Source organism: Hylobates moloch, unplaced genomic scaffold (genome assembly GCF_009828535.3).
Source record: "Hylobates moloch isolate HMO894 unplaced genomic scaffold, HMol_V3 SCAFFOLD_6, whole genome shotgun sequence".
NCBI classification, from domain to species: Eukaryota; Metazoa; Chordata; class Mammalia; order Primates; family Hylobatidae; genus Hylobates; species Hylobates moloch.
Genome location: NW_026652281.1, coordinates 1,934,036 through 1,954,674, shown reverse-complemented (window position 1 = coordinate 1,954,674; position 20,639 = coordinate 1,934,036). Strand labels below are relative to the sequence as shown.

The window sequence follows — 20,639 nt, the reverse complement described above, 5'->3', positions numbered from 1 at the left end:
TCATATTAAAACTGCCAGAATCCCTAAGGTGTAAAAGGCCAGTGCCATGGAGGGTGTGAGCAACTGGGCCTCCCGCACACCCTGGTGGGGTGGAAGACGGTGCGGTGCCTTCTGCCAAGTGAGCTGAGGCCACCGAGGCTGCAGCAGCCCACATCGGGTGTGCCCATCAGAAACGGCAAGTGGGCTTCAGGAGACACCGCCAGGATGGCCTCAGCAGCCATGGTCAGCCTGATCCTGGAGAGCCTCAGACGCCCGTCACCAACACAGAGTTGCTGCTCGTCCCACGGAAGATTTTGCGGCAACATAAAGGAGTGGCTCGCGGCTCCCACAGTCACACCAGTGAGTTGCACGTGTGCGTGACGTGGGACACAGACATGCAGTGTGATCCTTTCTCAGCCCCTTTCAGAATGAAAATCATCGCTGGGTGAGACGTTCTCCGCAGAGGGAGAGGAGGGAGATGAAGGAGCGAGGCAGGGGTCTTCTGGGAGGCGGCATTGTTTCCCAGTCTGCATGTATTCACTCCGTGAGACGGTGTGCTATGATGTGCACACTTCACAGTGTCATTCTTCAATTAAAAATTGAAACACAAAGGGCCAAAACTGGCCACGGGCAGACCTGCACTAGGAGACGCTGTAAGACTGTACATGTAGCGAGAGGACCGCGGTTCCAGAAGGAAGATCCGAGATGGGGGAGGAAGAGCGGAGGAAGTGGTAAATATGTGGGCAGGCCAAAAACTGGATTTATTAAAGAAGAGGTCTTGTAGGGCTTAGAAAGAGAAAAAGATAAGAATTAGCACATGTAAAAGAAACTTCAGGATCCCTTATCCATGAAAGGCTACACCCAGAATATGTAACGTCCACTCTAGTAGAGGGGAAACCTCCAATTAGAAAAATACGTGGTCTGTCCAAAAGAAGGCAAGAAAGGACGGGGGCCTGGCCTGGGGGGTGTCCGCTTGGCAGTGCCGCTGGCCCTCCTCAGGGTCAACAGGAAAGCTGACTGCAATGTACAAATGTGCTGAGCGTCTCAGGGCAGTGCAGCCCTCCTAGTGTAGAGTCCGGGCAAGGAGAGTGCCTGGGCATCGGGGCAGCCCCGGGGTCACTTTTCTCCTGGGCTGGTGGCTGCCCTGGCAAGTGCTGCCTGGGTGGGTGTGTGGGGTCTTGGCCAGCCTCGCAGCTGGAGGGATGGGCACTGGGACCTGGGGCTGCCAAGGGCGGGGGCCCCAGTGAACCCCTTCCCACTGGGCCGAATCCTGGCAGGGCTGCACCTTGAGTCTCCGAGGGCTGCCACTCAGCTTCACATCGTCCCAGTCATGACCCTGGATTGACGTGGTCTTGCACGGCTGGTGTCCCCAGCAGCCAGGCAGAAGCAAACACTAATCCTTCTGGGAGGAAGATAATGCTAAATTATGTCTGTGAGCAATTTTGCAAATACGGTATCCAGCACACAAACAATCAGGCAAAGGACAGAAAACAGTGTAAATAAAAACCTATGTAAATAACAGAGAATAGAAACAAACCCACAGTGATGAACTGGACACTTCTAAAAAGTACCAAACAGGCCAGGCACAGTGGCTCACACCTTAATCCCAGCACTTTGGGAGGCTGAGACGGGCGGATCACGAGGTCAGGAGATGGAGACCAGCCTGGCCAACACGGTGAAACCCCGTCTCTACTAAAGATACAAAAAAACAGCCTTGCGTGGTGGCGGCACCTGTAATTCCAGCTACTGGGAAGGCTGAGGCAGGCAGGAGAATCGCTTGAACCTGGGAGATAGAGGTTGCAGTGAGCTGAGATCACGCCATTGCACTCCAGCCTGGGTGACAGGACGAGACTCTGTCTTTTATTTTTTTTTTTTTTTTGAGTTGGAGTCTTGCTCTTTCGCCCAGGCCGGACTGCAGTGGCGCGATCTCGGCTCACTGCAACCTCTACCTCCCGGGTTCAAGCGATTCTCCTGCCTCAGCCTCCCCATTAGCTGGAATTACAGGCAGCCACCACCACGCAAGGCTGTTTTATTGTATTTTTAATAGAGACGGGGTTTCACCATGTTAGCCAAGATGGTCTCAATCTCCTGACCTCGTGATCTGCCCACTTCAGCCTCCCAAAGTGATGGGATTACAGGCGTGAGCCACTGCACCCGGCCAACTCTTAAAAAATAAAAAAAAAGCATTCTAGAAAATAAAAGGAATTCCCTTGACTTGATCGAGGGTTACCACAGAAGCCTTGCAGCCACAGCGCACGTCCCCATCGTCAGGAGCAGGACAGGGTGCCATTCTCACAGCTTCTGTTCAGCTGTGTGGAGGTCTTGGGAGCAGAGAAAGAAAACAAGCCAGAGATACATTGTGGAAACGAAGAGACAAAACAAAACCCACTATTCCCAGGTGATGTCACTGTGTTCTAGAAAACTCCAAACAATTCCCAAAGATAACCTAAAATATTTCCCAGGGATAAATATCAGAAATATTAAGAGATGTCAGCACGTTTTTGGGGATCAAAGTCAGTATACAAGGTGTCACTGCGTTTCTGTCATCAGCAGTCATGCGAAAAGGAAACTTTAAAAAGCCACCATTCAAAAAGCTTAAGATATAGAAATGTCAAGAAATAACTCCAATTAAAGATGCAAAAGATGTTTATGGGAAAAACATCATAAAACTTTCCTGAAAGAGGTTAAAGAAGACCTAAATTAAGGGAGCCCCGTCCCGCATCCGTGGATTGCAGAGCACATTGCGCTGACCCCTGCTCTGCCGTCTTCCCTGTAGCTGGCTCCCCTGGCCCCTCCTTCAGCCGGGCCAGGAGCCCAGACCCACGCTCCCCTCTGTGTGGACACACCCTCAACCCCTTCGCACCTCCCAGGACTCACCTCGTAGGACTCACCTAGACAAAGCCCCAAACTGAGATGATACGAACCTTCGCCTGCCCTGTACCTGAGAGCTGGAGAAGTAGCACACACCTGGTTGCATTTTTGCTCTGAAACCACAGGCTTCCAGGCAGACTATTCATTCCACCCAGCGGCCCCACTTCCCTTCCCTTTGCCTTGAACCTGTACGCCGCCTCCCCACCTCCACTCCACTGCTGGGGGTGCCTCCCTGTTCATCAGCCAAAGCAACCAAAAGAAACCCCACAGGCACCCCAGCCACATCCACTCACCCACCTGCCTCGCATTCGCCTCCCTCTGCTCCCCGACATGGGCGGGTGTCCGCCTGACTCCCCCAGCCACATGCACTCACCCACCCACCCCGCACTTGCCTCCTTCTGCTCCCCCAGCAGCTGGGCCACGGGAAGATGGGCGAGAGTCAGCTCTCTGGGTGCTTGGCGGCAGGAGGTCAGCTCAGCTGGTGGGAACAGCAGGACAGTGTGGACGTCACCCTGGCACCGGGCAGGGGCACCCCTCAGCAGAATGGCATGGGGGCTGTGGCAAGCTCCCCTCCATCTCTGGTCCCTGGAGTCAGACTAGACCTTCGCCGCATCCGGCTTGAAGGCTCAGATGCATGATGGATTGCCCGGCCCATCTTCCCCAGGGGGTTTTGATCTGAGACCATCAGGATCCAGCAGCCGTGAGTGCGATGGATGAACCGAGGCCAGTCACCCAGTGGGGAAACGACATCTCACATTTAAAGAACACCAGGCATTTCTACACAGTGGGGGAAGACACTCCGTCCTGATTTTTAAACTTTGGCACAGCCGTGAAACCGAGGGTAGTGAGCTCCGTGTAAGGAGAGGGCTCTTTTCTATAAGTGGCCCTCCAAGAGCCGAAGTCCCGGTCCCGAGAGATGCGTGTCACGTGTGCGGCCTTGTGATAGAGCCGCTGGGGCTCTCTGTCCACTTCTGGGTCGTCCCCGTGTTGCTGGGTGGCTCCCTGTGCCCCCACCCCAGGCCCTGCAGCCTGGCTTCCCAGTGGACTCTGCTGTGGGAGGTCCTGGCAGGGCGGGTGCTCCTTCCCTGCTTCCCCCAAACCCCCATGACTACAGCCCCATCCCTGGCACCAGCATCCTTGGGATCTTTGCCCCTCAAGCCCCTAAACTTGCTGGTCTCTAGGGCTGTACAGAAACGTGTTTCCTGCAGGGACATACATTTAACGTCCGTGAAAGCCTCAGGCTCCCTGAGCACACCTGCCTCGCCGTGTTGTGGACGAACAAGGGGCAGACGAAATGCCTGCGGGAGGCTGATTTCACCAGAGTCAGGGGAGGTCAGTCTAAGCACAGAGCAGGGGCAGGGATGAAAATAACAGTGACCCAGGTAGCAACCGTGTGCCAGGGAGGCTGGGCCAAGCTTTTATAGAAATTGCCCAAAGAAGAGAACAGCACGGGGCGGGCGTTTCGGCCCATTTTACAGACCAGGAAAATGGGTGGAGAGGCTGAGTGACTGCCCGAGGCCACACGCAGCTCTCCCGCCCGCTTTGCTTACGCACATTCTTGGCCCTGCAGTGAAGGGAGTTCCCAGCAGTGTCCCCCGCCCACTCTCATCCCATTGCCCAGCTGAGCCCCTCCCTTGGCTCTCCCACCCATGGGCCTGACGGCGGCAGCTGGGATCCACTGGACACTGCAGTCCCCCAGGCCTCGGGTCTGTGCCTCCTTAGTCACCTGTGAAGGGCCTCCTATGTGCCAGCTGTGCCCGTCCAGGGAGAAGCAGCACAGCCCGGCCACCCGAGGCCTCCTGGGCGCTTCCCTGTCTGAGGTCCATGATCAGAACTGTGGGCTTCTCCCCAGAGGTCGGGGCAGCGACAGGACAGCCTCAGCCTCTTTAGATGCTGCCTTCAGGGAGCAATGAAAGAGGGAAGGAGAGACAGAGAGCACCCGGGCAGGTCTCCCAGCCACGCCAGGCAGGTGGGCGGGATTTATATGTCAGGTACCCTGCTGGCTATCACCAGGGCCTGGTGGTCTTTTGGAGTCACAAGCAGCCACCTGAGATAAGGTTTATCATTTTGAGCTAGAATAGGACTGAAGCTCACTCCTGAGGGGCTGGCTAGGCCGGCTCTCCCTGCCCGCCGGCATCTCCGCTGCCTCTGCTGTCCTGAAGCTCTTATGAGGGTTCACATTACTAGGACGCCAATGTGGGTGCTCCTCTGGGTTCTGGCCCCAAGGCACCCCGAACTCAGACATGTCACCGCCTGGGCCTACTACAGATGGAGACTGCAGTTCTGCGATGGGAAAATCTCTACACCATTGTTCATTTGGGCTAGAGAAGAAAAAGAAATTATTTTCAGCTGCAGCTTCGTTTTTGGAATCTTGGCAAAAAAGTTAACAGTGGAGGGGGAAAGAGGCTTGGCACCCTGCCGCGAGGCTGGTTCTTGTGGTCCTGGGCACCATCTGGTCACTTTAAAGAAGCAGGTGTCCCCGATGGTACACGCGTGCCTTGTCAGGGTGCACTGTTGGCCGCCTGCTCGCCGCTGGGACACACATGAGGGCTATGAGGACCCGGAGGTGGCGGCCAAATGACTTCGAAGTGGCCCAGTTGCGGTCTCTTCGCTTGCTGGACAGTGGCTCAGCCTGACAGGTTTCACAGGTATTGATGGGTCTGAGTCCAGAGCTGCCCCACACAGACGGCCCCTCCCCAGGTCCTGCGTCACCCAACGAGACGTTCCTACCCAGACCTCAGGTGACCCCAGCTCCGGTCACTTCTGCCCAAAGGCAAATGAGCTTTTCCTAAAGTCCAAACCCAGTGGTCCCCGCAAATCCGAGCAAAGCTGGAAACCCTTGTTCGTTCTGTAGTGCGCAGGGCGGGCGACTCTGCGGCTGAAATTGCTGTTTTCAGCTACTGTCAGCTGAGCCTTGCCTGGAGCCTCAAACCGCATTGAGGGCTTTCTGTGCTTTGCCTCCCAGAATCCTGACTGTGGCCTCATGAAACAGGTGCTGTTAAAATCAGCTGCATTGGAAACAGCCGAGTCAGGCAATGAAGGCACAGAGAGTTTAGACAACTGGTGAAAAATCACGCAGCACTGGTGCCTCCACATTCACACTCCGCCCCTCCGCGTCCTGCAATCCTGACCAGCCCCACGTTCCCCAAGACGAGCCACCAGCATCCCGGAAGGGGTTCATCCGCTGGCGGCTCAGCTCCTGCCACTCTCCTGAAGCGCCTTTGCACATGGTCTGGTCTCATCGTGCCCAAGACGGCCCTGTGCTGGGGAAGAAAGCGCTTACATAATCCTCCGAGTGTTTTCTCTCTCAGGCAGCGCGCACACCCCACTTGGGTTGCAACACAGGCAAGCAGATGCCAGGAAATTCTGAGGCTGCTGCTGAGCCTGCGCTGGGTGAGCTCAGACCCGAGACCCCCTCACCTGTGTGGGCCCTTGGCTTCCTCTGTGCCCCTCTCAAGCGGGGTCCCTGGCTCAGACTCTTGTTCAGACCGTGAAGGTAGGTGCGTGGTCAGGAGCCCACGGCTCAGGACAGAAGCCACTTGGGGAACCAGCGGGACCTCCAGCAGCTTGGAGGAGGCTGAGTGGGAAGCACATTTCTACCTCCTACCCAGGCTGAGCACTTCACACAGGGGGCTGGGCCAGGGGGAGAGCTGCCTGCCCTGGAGATGCCTACCTGCCTTCCTGTGCTGGCACAGCCATGCCCAGCCTCCGCTGGGCAGCTTGGACTGAGGTTTCCTTGTGGTGGCCCCTCCCCAGAGTGTCTCCCGGGGGCACAGGCCCTGGCGGCATGCAAGTCACCTGGGGGGCTTTTAACAGAGACCAGCAACCCTCCCACAGAGGACTGGGGAGCCGGCCCGTGGCTGGCGTGGGGGAAGCAGGCACTACCCAGCCATGCCAGGTGGACAGGCATTTTCCACAGCTGGGAAAACGGAGCCGGGCCAGGAAGGTTGGAGCTCAGCTCTTGGGTGAAAGCCGCGGAGCCCTGGCTGAGCGTCACCTGTGCTGGGAACCCACTTCCTTTTCTGTCAAATTCACGATGGGATCTGGCCCTTGACTCCACCCCAGCAGCACCAAAGACACCGCCCTGCACTCATTTCATTTCCTCCCAGCCAGCGGGGGGCCGGGGGTGGGGCGGGGGTCGGGGGTGGGGTGTGGGGCTGGGGGTGGGGGTGGGGGTGGGGGTGGGTGCAGGCACTGCCTGGCAGGGGAGTGAAAGGAAGGGCAGTGCCCGCCCAGGCCTGGGCCCCTACCCAGCACGTCTCCTCCCCAGTCTGCTGCCGCAGCGGGTGGACACCTGGCAGGGCCTGGCGAGGGGCGGCAGGGTGGGTCGTGTGCCTGGGGCTGGGGGATGAGTGTTGGGGTCTGCCGGCGCTGACAGTGGGGTGAGCACCGTACCCCGTGGATTCCCTCCACCCCCGGTCCCTCTTACCTGGCAGGGACAGCCGGGAGACTGAGCATTCTCCGTGTCATGACGCTCTTGAAACGGTCCCCAGGATCCTGTGAGCAGATGCCGCACAAGGCCTGGATCAGCCTCGATCTCGTCTCGAACTCCCTGACGTCTTGCACAGGAAGGCGCTGGGCGCCGAGTCCTCACTGCGGGTGAAGGACCCAGAGGAGAGGAGTGAGCCGAGGCCGCCTGCCCGTGGCCAGGGGGTCTGAGCTGGGGCACGTTTCCCGTTCGGTGGCCCTCAGACCCTGCTGGCTGCCAACCCTTGGAATAAGCAACAGGGCGCCTTGGACCAAACAGCCTGGTGGCCACGAGCCCATCTGAACGCCCGGAGCTGGGGAGCTGGGCCCAGGTGGTGGGAACTGTGCTTGCCTCCCGGCCAGGCCGCCTGTCATGGGAAATGGGCCACGGAACCCCTGCCCAGCAGTTGGCTGCTCCCCACGGCTGCTCCGGCCAAGCTTCTCCTAGAGGTCACGTCGTCCACCACATCCTCCCACCCCACTGGGGCCAGCCCTGCTGGAGGAGGGGGTGCGCCCACAGAGTCTGCCCCCGTCGCTGCCGGCGAGGACCTCCGGGTGTGACCACACAGGGCCCAGGCTCCCATCCAGGCGGAGTGGGCGCAGGGCACGGCTTCTCCGTGGAGTCCCAGGCTCTCCGCCTCCAGGGGCCAGGCATGCCTGAGTGAGTGCCTCATACTGGAGGACGGGGAGGGGTGCAGGGGGCGGCTCAGGAATCCCCCAGGGCTCCCCAGGCCGGGCTGATCACAGCAGGGCAGCCTTAGCAAAGCTTGCAGCTCCCCCCGGCCTTTGCTGCAGGTGTGCATTGGGGACTTTTCAAAGCTGACCTCGGTGCAGTGGGCGTAGCTGATTCCAGGCCCCGGGCTGCTGACCCGGGAAGGAAAGCCCGCGTCTGCTTTTTGCTGGAGTTTAGCACAAGCGCCGCAGATGGCAATCCTGTGCCCTTGTGAATAAAGTGTGTTTCATCCCAGTGCTTCTCTCTCCAGCCAGGGCCAGGCTCTTAGAGGGGCTCACAGGGCTCCCAAGCTGGACTCCCTGCCCCAGCCGCTTCCTCTTCCCTGGCTCCCGGCAGAGCGGGGCTGTCATTTCACCAAGCAGCCGTGGGGGTGGGGGCCATAGCCTTGTGGGCTCATGCGCGTTGGGGGAGTGAGGTGGGTCCCTGCCCATGGGGGAATGTGGGGGCCCAGTGGTTCTGGAACAGGAGTGATTCTGCCCCCAAGCAGGAAACACAAATCAATATCTGTTTGGGGTTGTTGCAATGGCGGAGGGGGCAATACTGGCAATTTGGGGGTGCAAGTCAGAGGGAGAGGGGAGGGAGGAGGGAGGGAGGTAGAAGGGAGAGAGAGAGAGGGAGGAGGGAGGGAGGGAGGAAGGAGGAGAAGAAGGTGCCCAGGCCCCCATTCCCCAGGAGTGGTAGTGCCCAGGACTACGGTGCCCTTCGCAGGGCTGGCCTCCCATCTCCGTGGTGTCACTGTCTTTCCTTCTCAGGGACTTGGGGTGACCATGGGCTGTACTGTCGAAGTACTTACTGTGGAAGGTGGAAGAGCTGAGGAGGGCGCCTGACAGGATCCCCCAGGACACTCTGGCCCATGTGGCAGCATTTGAATGCACGAGATCGCAGGCCCTGTGCGGGTGCCCGGGGCACAAGGGGCCTGCCCGTCCTGCAGGGTGCTGCTCAGATGCCTCGGCCCTGGGAGGCCCCTCCTCGCCAACCTGGTTCACTCTTGCAGGCCTGCCCCAGCCTGGGCCTTCTGCTAGGGCAGGACCTCAGGCAGCAGTGGCCAGTGGCCAGGAGGGCGCCACTCAGGTTGGGAGAGGCCCGTGGGGGATCATCCTCCCCGGATCCTGGGGCGGAGCCGAGTTACACATGGAGATAATGCGGACTCAGGCAGTGCGCAGGCAAGGCCGGAGCGCCGGGTATGGTACAGGAAGCGCAGTGTGCGCGGCCAGGCTGCACTGTGGTCCGCACAACCAGGATCTTTGGTGTGTTTCCTGCACACAAGGACATTCACAAGCCCTCAGCACCACCAGAATCAGGGAATGGACACGTGCCTGCTAGGCCCCACTACAGCCTGGCCACTGTCTCCACAAGGTTCTGAGAGCAGAGTCTGCAGGTGTCATGCCCTGCCCCAAGCCGCCATGTCTCCTCCATCTGTCAGCCTGTGCAGGCTCCTGGGCCCTCCGTGCTGTGGGCACTCGGACTGCTTTGCCTCTGGATTCCTGGTGATGAGATCCTGGGTGGGCAGGGACAGCAGTGGGTGAGGCTGTGCTTCCGCAGGTGTCCTGGCAGCAGGTGTAAAATCTCACCCTGGGCCGTCTCTGGTGACGTGAACGCTGATGGTTTGATTGATGCCGTGTCTGCAGCCTCCCCTGCAACGTTGTCCTTTCTCTCTATTATGATTAATCCGTGTTCTGTGGGGTGTCCTTTAAAGCCATGGGAACATCCACACGCACCAGGCTTCCAGCTGCTTGTCTGAGCCTGAGCTGTGGGGCCGCTTGTGCCCCAGGCCATCTCCTGGCACTGTCAGCTCCCACCCCTGCCCCCCAACCCCCATCAAGCAGGCTCCCCAGTGCTCAGGCGCGGCCTGGTAGCCCCGGAGGGTCGCGATCTCCTATAAGCCTCTGGTGTGTTTCCTGCCCAGGCTGGAGCTGGCCATTTCTCCCAGGAGTCCTGGCCACTTTGAATGGAACACGGTACTGAGAAGCCAAGGGCTGGGTGCTCAGGATGCTCACAGCCGTGGAGGCCGGGACGTCAAGGAGCTTCCAACTCCAGCCTCTCATGGGATGGTAGAGCAGCCTGGGCAGGGGCGGAGCTGAGAACAGAATTTCACCCCCGAGGTTCTCGGACTGGAGCCCCAGAGGAGCCGCTGCCCAGGGGCACTTAGCGTGCCCTTTACGAAAACAGAAAGTTGAAAACCCCAGATGTCTAACAACGAGCGAATGATCTGGTGAGCTGTGGCTCGGGGTCTGCCACGAATTCTTGGCTCCGGGACGATGGACTGGGGGCGGAGGACACCAACAGGAACTCTTAGAGGGAAGCCGGAGGAGGTGGGGGAGACAGAGCTTTGGAAAAAGAGGTTCGACTTCGCTCTTGGGTGGAGGAGACAAGGGGAGGGCACGCAGCCGGGGACCACGGGCAGCAATGCTCCCTCCTTCCCCGCGTCAACAGGTAGCAATGCTCCCTCCTCCTCAGGGTCCACGGGCAGCTGGTGCTCCCTCCTTCCTGGCGTCCACGGGCGGCAATGCTCCCTCCTCCTCAGGGTCCACGGGTGGCTGGTGCTTTCTCCTTCCCGGCGTCCACGGGTGGCAATGCTCCCTCCTTCTCAGGGTCCGCGGGCAGCAATGCTCCTTCTTTCTCAGGGTCCAAAGGCAGCAACACTCCCTCCTTCCTGGCATCCACGGGCGGTCGGTGCTTCCTGCTTTCCAGGGTTCTAGGGGAAGTCCCACCCCCTTATCTTGGGAGTTGGGAAGAGGTGGGACCCTCAAGGACAGGCCGTAGCCCTCATACCCAGCCACCCCTAAGGGAGCGTAGCTGCTCCACACAGTGGAATTCTCTCTGCACAGACAGCGCAGCCCTGACGCCTCCAGACACCCCTTCTTGCTGATGTCCGTTTCTAGCTTGACCTTGATGGTTCCTAGAGCCTGGTGGTCAAGTGTTCCCTGGCTCGCTTCCTGTAACATCAACTGGAACTTTTCACTGTGGTCTAAAAATAATCCCTGCACTTTGGGAGGCCAAGGCAGGAAGATCGCTTGAGGTCAGAAGTTCGAGTCCAGCCCCGGCCACATAGCAAAACCTCACCTCTACTAAAAAAAAAAAAAAAAAAAAAAAATTCAGCTGGGTGTGGTGGCTCATGCCTGGAGTCCTCGGAAGGCTAAGGCAAGAGGATCACTTGAGCCCAGGAAGTGGACCCTGCAGTAAGCTACGATAGCAACATTGCACTCCAGTCTGCTGGACAGAGCAGACTCTGTCTCCATCATCATCATCATCAACATCTCTCAAGCATCATAAGAGCTTATTCTATAATGATGATGGTCACACAACTCTGAATAGACTAAAGACTAGTGAATTGTGTACTTCATATAGGTGAAATGTATAGTATATTATATCCAAGAAAGCTGTTTATTTTTAAAGGGATTTATCATTCTAATAACAAAAATAAATGATAATAGTGTGACTCTTTGGCACTTTACTGTTTTTTTTTTCTGTTTGCTCCTTTGATCATCCAGCACACGGGTGGGAGAAGGCTGGGTTTCACTATCATCTCTGCCTTGCCAATGGATAAAGCCCAGACCCCAGGTGGGAAGTGCTGGGGTGGAGACTTCAATCCAGGGACTCTGCCCAGGGCCTGTCCCATGTGTCACGTCAGCCAGCCTTTCATCATCTTAGCCTGATTGGTCCTGTCTAATCTGGTCATTCTCGGGTTGAGTCATTGGAATCCCTCTGGCCTTGTCACTGAATCCCCTTCTGAGACAATCCTGAGACAGCTCTGTGGCCTCCAAGATGAACCCACTGACCCACGCCTCCTGGGGTTTATCATCTTCCTACACTGACTCAGGGCTGATGCATGTGACCCGTGGAACATGGCAGAGCTGACAGCGTGTAACTTCCATGACTGAGCTGTACAAGGCACCACAGCTTCTGTCTTGGTCTCTTGGGCCGTCCACTCCGAGGGGAGCCAGCCCCATGCTGTGATATTCAAGTGGCCTCATGGCAGGGTCCATTTGGAGAGAACTGAGTTCTGGCCAGCAGCACCACTGGCCAGTGTGTGATGGAGTGACCTGGGAAGTGGCTCCTCCAACCTCAGTCAGGCCTTCAAATGAGACTGCAACCCCAGCTGATGCAAGACTACAGATTCAGGAGACTTCAGGCAAGAATGCTCAGTCAAACCCCTCCAGAAATAGGGGCTCTTATTCTACCAGCAAGACCATGGCCTGCAGCAATGTGGAAAGTGGCCCAGGGAGCTGAATGATCAAGCTAGCAAGCTTTGTAAGGAGGGCACTGAGGGTGGCATATCTTGCACTTTATTTTGTTTATTTGTTTATTTTAAACAGTAATATTATAAAATATAGATGGGGTTTTGCCATGTTGCCCAGGCTGGTCTCAAACTTCTAGTTTCAAGCAATCCACCTGCCTCAGCCTCCCAATTTGTTGGGATTACAGGCATAAGTCACTACACCTGGCCTCTTGCTACTTTTAAATAAAATAAGAGAGGGAAGAGATAAACTAAAGGAAGGGCTGCTAAATATAAAAGAGATGCTTTCTGTCTGAAAACAATACTTTTTCTCATTCCCAGCCCCTCAAGGTGGCACACAATGCTAAGAATAGGAAACCTGGGGATGCAGGTCATTTAGGGAACAGGACAGGTGATGGTGGCAAGCCTCCCAGATGGCCCCAGTGACCCCCCAACTCCTGTATTTGTCTGTGTGTGCTCCCCTCCCACACAGCAGGGCTGGTCTGTGTGCTCAGCATAGAGTACAGTGGTGGTCAATGTGTGAATTCCCCTTGAGGCTGGATTATAATGGCATTGCAGCCTCCACTTGGCCTGTTGGCTCACTCGCTCTAGAAGAAGCTGGCCACCATGCTGTGAGGACATCAGGCAGGCCCTGGAGAGTAACTGGGGCCCTCAGCCAACAGCCAGTGCCAGCCCATCCGCCTCGTGAGGGAGCCACCAGCCCCAGTTGAGCCTTCAGGTGATGCAGCCCAAGCTGACATAAGACCACATGAGAGACCCTGAGGAAAACCGCTCTGCTGAGCACTTCCCACTTTCCTGGCTAACAGTCTGTGGGAGATAAAAAGTGATTTTTGCTCTCTAAGCCATTAAGTTTTGGGTGTGTAGCAACACAGTAACAAATATAAAATATAGCAGCATATAAAAGACCTGCACAGAATTCCTATGGAAGTGGGGATGCACCATGGATTTGGACCAGGGACAGACAATATCATCTGTTTTTCCTCCCTGAAACCCTTCTTAATGATCCTGGGGTCAGGGCACACCCATCAGAATCAATGACCTGCTTTGGGTTTTAATTCTAACCAGCACTGGAATGTCCTCTCCAACATGCGAGGTACGAATAAGACTTGCTTTTGGTTACTTAAACATGCCAGGCCATCTGACACCCTCACTAATGCAAACACTTTGCAATCTCACTGATTCTCACTTGGGTGGCCAGTGTTTGACTGGTGACTCTTCTAAAAGGTTGGGCATGCCATTACCCGGGGGTGTGCTTTGTGTCTGCCCCATGGAGGAAATGCTTTGTCCAAAATGCCTAATCAGAGTCCTAGTGCCAGACCGGGGTGTCAGCCTTGGCTGTGCCCTGGAGATACCTGGGAGCTCTGAACATGTGGCTGCCCACCCCACCCCACCCCAGGAGCTGCTGGGAGCTAAGGACGCAGGAAGGGGCCTCCCCAGGGCCCTCAGAGGGTGCACAGCCCTGGAACAACTGGCTCTCAGACTTGGCTTCCAGCGAGGGAGAGGGTGAATTTCTGTCACATGGACCCCCCCCGCCCCGTTTGTGGCACTTTGCTGTGGCAGCCCCAGCACACGGTTGTAAAGTGAAGCCACCATTGGCCCCACAGTCCTTTTCTCCTGCTTCATGGCCCCCAGGAGAAACACCCAGAGCTCCCACACTCCCAGACACACTCGAGGCTGAAAACGCGGGATTTTTACACCGAGACCTGCTGTTTCTTTCAGATGTAACTTTTATCTTATGAAAACATTTCTGACCTACTCGAAGGTAGAAGGGCAGGACTCATCGCTTCTGCCTCCTCTTTCTGCCCAAGGATAGAGAGAATAAAAGCCAGCCACATGGTCCCTGCAGGAGGACGCGATGTGGTCACTGCTGTCACCAAGAGACTGCAAAGGCTCCAGCTGCGCATGGCTGTCCTAAGTGTTAACTGGACTCAGCCACGTCCTCACTTTGACGGTGACACACAGAGGCATCTGCCTGTTAAGCAGGTGGTCCCTCGGGGCCCCCTGAGTGCGCAGCCAGGGAACCGGACACCCACATTTCCTCACTCTCCTCCCATCTTCCCTCCCTCATCTTCCTCCATGCGTTTGAGTGCTTGCTCTGAAATCCAATCTTTAGTGACAATAAAGGAATGAAAAAGAATTCCCTCCACTTAAAGTGGACAGCAAGCCCCTCAATTCCTCTAGGACCCTCTGTCCTTGGTGTAAGTTTGTAAGAAACTTCCAGGAAACGTTGCTTCTATCTTATGTAGACGCTTCTGCACAAATGACAGATGTCCAAAGGATGACAGAGGCCTCTCCCCGCTGCTCAAAGACATCCCGGCTTTCCTGAGGGTGATGGACTCACCCTGCTCCCTGCTGCCCAGACCTCCCAGCTTTCCTAAGGGTGATGGAGCTGCCCAGCTCAACGCTAGATGCCCTGGCTTTCCTGAGGGTGATGGGGCCCCACCGGAGGATGGCTGCATTTGTGCCAACTTTAGATATTTCATCTGAGCCGCCAGAGGCTCTAGAAGTTGGAATCTACCAATGTCTACCAAAACTGGGAGCAGCGTCCTGAGCCCCGAGAAAACCTAATCACCCAGAGATCTCTCTTCCCCACCCCACCTTCTTCCTGAGACATGTGCAGAGAGGGTAGACATTGAACAATGATTAGAAGCAACCCCAGGGTCCCTCCATGGGATCGAGACCAGGTGACGATGTGCGCCAGGCGAATTCTTGGAAATGCTGGAGAAATAGGACCGTCTGGACATGTTGAGAGGTGGGTGGTTCCAGCTCAAACTTCAGGGGGAGCACTGTGGGTCGGGGTGAAAATGGCACTTCTATCTCTAGAATTCCCCCAATGGCCAAAAGGTAGACTCAACCCAGATGTCCTTGGGTGGACTGATGCCTGCTTACCCAACATGGAGTCTCTCCCCCCTGAGGAGTACGACTCAGCCATAGAGGAATGAGGGCCTCATCCATGCTGCAGTGTGGGCCAGCCTGGAGAACGTCATGGAAGTGGAAGGAGCCAGACGCAAGGACCACGCATGGCCAACTGCATCCCTGTGACATGGCAGAGCAGGTGGGTCTGCGGAGACGGGGGCCCATGGGTGGTTGTCCGGGGCTGGAGGGGATGGGCAGTCATTGGGTGGCCTTTGGGGATGATGAAAACCCTTTGGAAGTAAACAGAGGGCATAGTACAATATGCGCCTCCTGCCACCTACAGTGTCATACTTTAAAACGTGAATTGTATGTGCAGCGAGTTTCACCTCAATTTAAAAAACAGGAAGAGAAGTACCAGAGGATGAGAATCGTTTACTCCTTGTGTGCTCTGTGCATGCGAGATGAATGTCACACCCCACACACACTTGCAGACTCCCAGCCAGGTGCCGTTCCCACCCTCCTGGGGTCGACGACCTGTACGAAGCCCCCAAAAGAATGGGATGGTGTCCCGGCAGCCTGGGGCTTCGAAGAGGGAGGGTGTCGCCCGGGTGGTCCCTGCCCCACCCACATGTTCTCGAGGTCAGACCCCTCACTTAGGGGCTGCCGAGGGTGCACGAACCGGCGTGCTGGGTCTCTGTGTTCCAACCGTAGTGCTAGGGCCCTTTCTAGAAGCTTCCTGGAAGCGAGAACAAGTTTTTGTGTAGGCGCGGGGAACGAAAGCTGGAGGCCCCGTAAGGACGGGCACCTCTCCCTCCCGGACCTCACTGGCCACACCTGCTTCAGGGGAGCAAAGGGGGCTGCTGGGGCGCTCAGGCCGTGGGAGGTGCCGGTCAGAAGGGGAGTGTGAAACTGGGGTGCTCGGGCCGCGGGAAATGCCCGTCAGAAGGTGAGCATGAAACTGGGGTGCCCGGGCCGTGGGAAGTGCCCGTCAGAAGGTGAGCGTGAAACTGGGGTGCTCGGGCCGTGGGAAGTGCTCATCAGAAGGTGAGCGTGAAACTGGGGTGCTCGGGCCGTGGGAAGTGCCGGTCAGAAGGCAAGCGTGAAACTGGGGTGCTCGGACCGTGGGAAGTGCCTGTCAGAAGGCAAGCATGAAACTGGGGTGCTCGGGCCGAGGGAGGTGCCCATCAGAAGGCGAGCGTGAAAACAGCAGTGTGGAAGCAATGGAAGGGGGGTCTGGAGAAAATGGGGGGATGGTCAGGACCAGCTTCTGAAACAGTTTTTAAATGTCTGTTTTCTGGCAGGGCGCGGTGGCTCATGCTTGTAATCCCAGCACCTTGGGAGGCCGAGGCGGGCGGATCACGAGGTCAGGAGATCGAGACCACGGTGAAACCCCGTCTCTACTAAAAATACAAAAAAAATTAGCCGGGCGTGGTGGCGGGCGCCTGTAGTCCCAGCTACTCGGAGAGGCTGAGGCAGGAGAATGGCGTGAACCCGGGAGGCGGAGCTTGCAGTGAGCCGAGATCGCGCCACTGCACTCCAGCCTGGGCGACAGAGCGAGACTCGTCTCAAAAAAAATAAAAAAATTTAAAAAAATGTCTGTTTTCTGATTATAAAGGCAATGTATGCTCATTGTAGCAAACTTCAAAAATACAGGAAAGTAGAAAGTGGGAAAAGGCGCTGCGAATCTGCCGTCCAGACCTAACCGAGAAGGCGTGGCCTGTTGCTGCCCACGGGGCATGGGCCGACACCTCCTCCTGCGCCCACGCCTCCTCCTGCGCCCACCCTCACATCTCCCCATCCGGCATGAAGCCGCTCAGTAGCTATTTATGGGCTAAATTTTGGCCATGATTTAATTCCTGTGACTCGGCTTCCCTGGAAGCTCATGAGAGCCCAGGACGCCTTAAGTGGGTGGCACGGCGACTCGGGGCTCAGGGGAAGGCGGGCAGGGTCACTGATGCACCTGTGCTCCTCCCGGCAGTAGCCTGCCTCCGTGGCTGCAGCTCAGTTTTGGGTGCTGTTTATCTCCTACGAACGAGGAAACCAGGGCTCTGAAAGCATCAAGGCTGGCTGAGGGTCCCCATACAGAATTGAGAAGTGGGCTGGAATTAATTTGCCCCCAACCAGTGCCCCCTGCTGAGCCTGGAGTGGGGTCTGAGTGTTAAACTCTCCAGGGGAACCCCCACCCAGGGTGACCCCCCAGAGACCGGAGGGCTGGACATCCCGAATTCCTTGGAGCAGGTGCACCCCTCTGCTACCTAGGAGGAAAAAAGCCCAGTGGGTTAGGAAACACCCGCTCGCCCTTGCAAAGCCGCAGCATCCGCGGTCTTGGCCGCTCGTTCTAGTTTATGGTGAAAGCCAGGTAAAGCCAGGAACAGACTCTGTGCCTCTGAGGCAGCCGGACGTGGCTCTTGACGCAGAAGGTTGATTTTGTCTGGATCTCTCTTGACCAGACAAGGTAGGGTTAAGTGTGTGAAGGGGGAGAAGGGAATGCAGACCGCCTGGAACTTGAAACTTCCCAGCCCAGAGCCAGCCAGTGTGCGGAGACGCAGCCCCAACGCGCTGCTGCCGCTGCGGGCACCTGGGGCGTGGAGCCGGGACACGGGGCAGCTGTCCCTCTTCAGCCACACGCCACAGGGGATGGGCGCCAGCAGGCACGCCCGCTCGCTCCAGGGTAAGTGCAGTGCGCGGCGTCTGGGGCGGCTCTGGTGTCAAGGAGGTCAGAAGTGAAGTGTTTTCATGCAGGCTGGATTCGATGGGATTGGGCCATCCGGATTAACGGTGGTGATGATCGCGATGCCTTCAGACTCTCAACCGAGGGGTTGCGCGCAGGGGAACGTGCCATCTGGGAACGTCTTTCAGGCAAAACAAAGCATTTTGCTTTCCAGTTGATGATAGGGAGTGCTGAACCCAATGCCAAGAGCTCAAAGGCGAATTCATTTGGTGAGAAGAGTCCGTCTGCGTCTTTGATCTGATGTGGTTAGGGGCGTCCTCCCGAATTAACGATTTCTGTTAGCTGCTGGCTTTGTCTTCTCTCCTGTTTGTGTCACGCTCCAGGTGACAGGCTTATCTCTCAGCGCCCGGGTTGGGATATGCCGTGGACAGACTCAATTAGCTGAACGGATTGTTAAATAGGCATCTCATTATGGCTTTTTTTTTTTTTTTTTTTTAAAGAAAAGAATAACAAAAGTCTAGAGGCAGAAGGGCTGGGTGCCCCAGCCACCCAGGGGTAGGATGAGTTTGGGGCTTGAAGGCCCACAGCGACTCGCAAGCCCGCAGCGACTCTGAGGTAGGCGCCGTCAATAACAAAGTGTCTTTACGATATTTATAAGAACTAGGCTCTCCTCAATCCTTTTATTTGAACACGTTTCAAAGCAGACCCCTTCCTGGCACTTCTGTGAGGTGTCTGTTTCCCATTATAAAGCTGGGCCATGAACGAAAGTGACAATCGCAGCTTCCAAACAGAAACTTCCTGAAACTCCTTTAGAAGGTTCCTCCATGACGTGTAGACATAACCAGAAAACCGTCACACCGGGGGGTCGGCCGCGGGCGCGTCTTGGCTCCGTCATGACCCCGGTGAGGGTGGCAGCTCAGGACTGTAAACTCCACGAGGGGACTCGAGTGATGGAACAGGGAAGAAAAATGGCTGAGCTTAGCGAAAGGCCGGCCTCAGAAGTGACATTCCCCCCCACCCCCGCCCCCTGCCCAGTGTCCTTATGCTTTGTGCAGAAATCTGGCATGATCTAAGATACTGGTGCAGAATTCCCATGTGGTGGCGATTTATCACACCTTCCAGTGTCCTGAGCAGGAACAAAACAGAGGACGTCGGTGGCTTTTTGGTTAAAAACATAGGCAGGGCCATGCCGGGCCAGGCGTGGTGGCTCACGCCTGTAATCTCAGCACTTTGGGAGGCTGAGGCAGGTGGATCCCCTGAGGTCAGAAGTTTGTAGAGCAGCCTGGCCAGCATGGTGAAACCCCATCTCTACTAAAAAATACAAAAATTAGCTGGGTGTGGTGGCAGGCACCTGTAATCCCAGCTACTCGGGAGGCTGAACCTGGGAGGTGGAGGTTGCAGTGAGCTGAGATCGCGCCATTGCACACTCCAGCCTGGGGGACAAGAGTGAGACTTTGTCTCAAAAAACAAAACAAAACAAACAAAAACAAACAAAAGAACATGGGCAGGGCCTCTCGCCCAGTGTGGTGGCTTAGGGACACAGAGCTTCCTGGCCACCCTTCGGCTCTGGTCCCATCTGTCCTCACAGCGGTCCAGGGGCTAAATCACAAGGTACCAACGGCCATCATCGTCCTCCCAGACTTCAAGGAGAGCTTCTTTGTAGACCCAGTGCTTGGATTGGGTTGTGAAAGAGGAGAAACCCTCCCTGGGGTAGATGGGGGTGGCAGGTCACTTGCTACCAAGGCGTCCGCTGCGGGGCCCCTGATCGCCGCCTCCTCGCCTCCATCCGCCGGGACCTGGCCCCTTGGCCTCGTGTCTGTGCAGCCTCTGTGATGACACGGGGCAGAATGCATGTGCTCACGGCTTTGGTTTCTCTGGAAAGGGTGTCCCAAGATGAGGGTGTTCAAAGACTCTTCAAGGACAGGAATCGCTCTCCTCCAACTCTTTAGACGTGGATAGGAGCTTTGTTCTCGTGTTTTATGTGGTGCCAGACAGTAATGCGATTCTTCAACGCCAAGAATGGGACCGTCATCAGTTGCTAAAGCTGTTCTCATGTGTCCACTGCAGTGGCTGATTTCTGGTGGACGCCCGTCCCAGCCCCTCCCCCCTCCCCTAGGTAGAGCAGGAATAGGACAGAGGGTGTTGGTGGCTTTTTGGTTAAAAACATTGGCAAGGCCTCTCGCCCAGTGTGGTGGCTCTTAGGGATGCAGAGCTTCCTGGCCGCCCTTCGGCTCTGGTCCTGTTTGTCCCCACAGCAGTCCACGGGCCGTGAGATCTCAAAGGCTGGGCACTGGATGCTTTGCTCTCCACCCTTCACACCAAGCTGGTCTGAGCTCTCCGCCTGCTGGGGCTGCCCAGTGCCCCTTGCCAGAGACCCAGCTCAGAAACTCACAAATGCTACCAGCCGCCCCCCCTTGGGACTGGCGTGAAGATGCAGGGCTGGGGCTCCTGCCTGGTGACGTCACCGCCTGAGTTTGGGGGCCTGCCCTCCTTGTCCCCCCCCGAACCCCCTCTCTAATCCCTGGGAGGGATCGGGAGAGTTGGGGTTCCTAGTTTCATTTCTCCCGGGTGAATCAGATCATCCTCTCACCCCTGGGACACCGAGGCTGGGTGGGGGCAGTGGAATAATCCGCCGCGGCACGAGGATGGTCACTGCGTTCGTCACTCTTAGCTGCAGCGCGTGTGACAGTTGCCAGGGCTGCTGTTTGAGGGATGGGGGTTGCCTGCATCTGCTCTGCCCCAGGTGGTTTGTAGGGTGGTTTTTACTCCTTGCCAAAGCCCAGACAGCCTAGCAAGGCAAACAGCGTTCAACTCTTTTCACGGCT

General features: G+C 56.8%; 1 protein-coding gene across 1 annotated transcript; it reads right to left on the bottom strand.

Annotated features, from left to right (window-relative positions):
• Positions 1-5,607: 5,607 nt before the first annotated feature.
• LOC116470723 (uncharacterized) lies at positions 5,608-6,760 on the bottom strand. Its single transcript, XM_058440263.1, is given in 6 exon segments — positions 5,608-5,858; positions 6,010-6,140; positions 6,142-6,250; positions 6,253-6,345; positions 6,348-6,450; positions 6,452-6,760. Coding segments are annotated over 6 exon segments (996 nt in total).
• Positions 6,761-20,639: the final 13,879 nt, after the last annotated feature.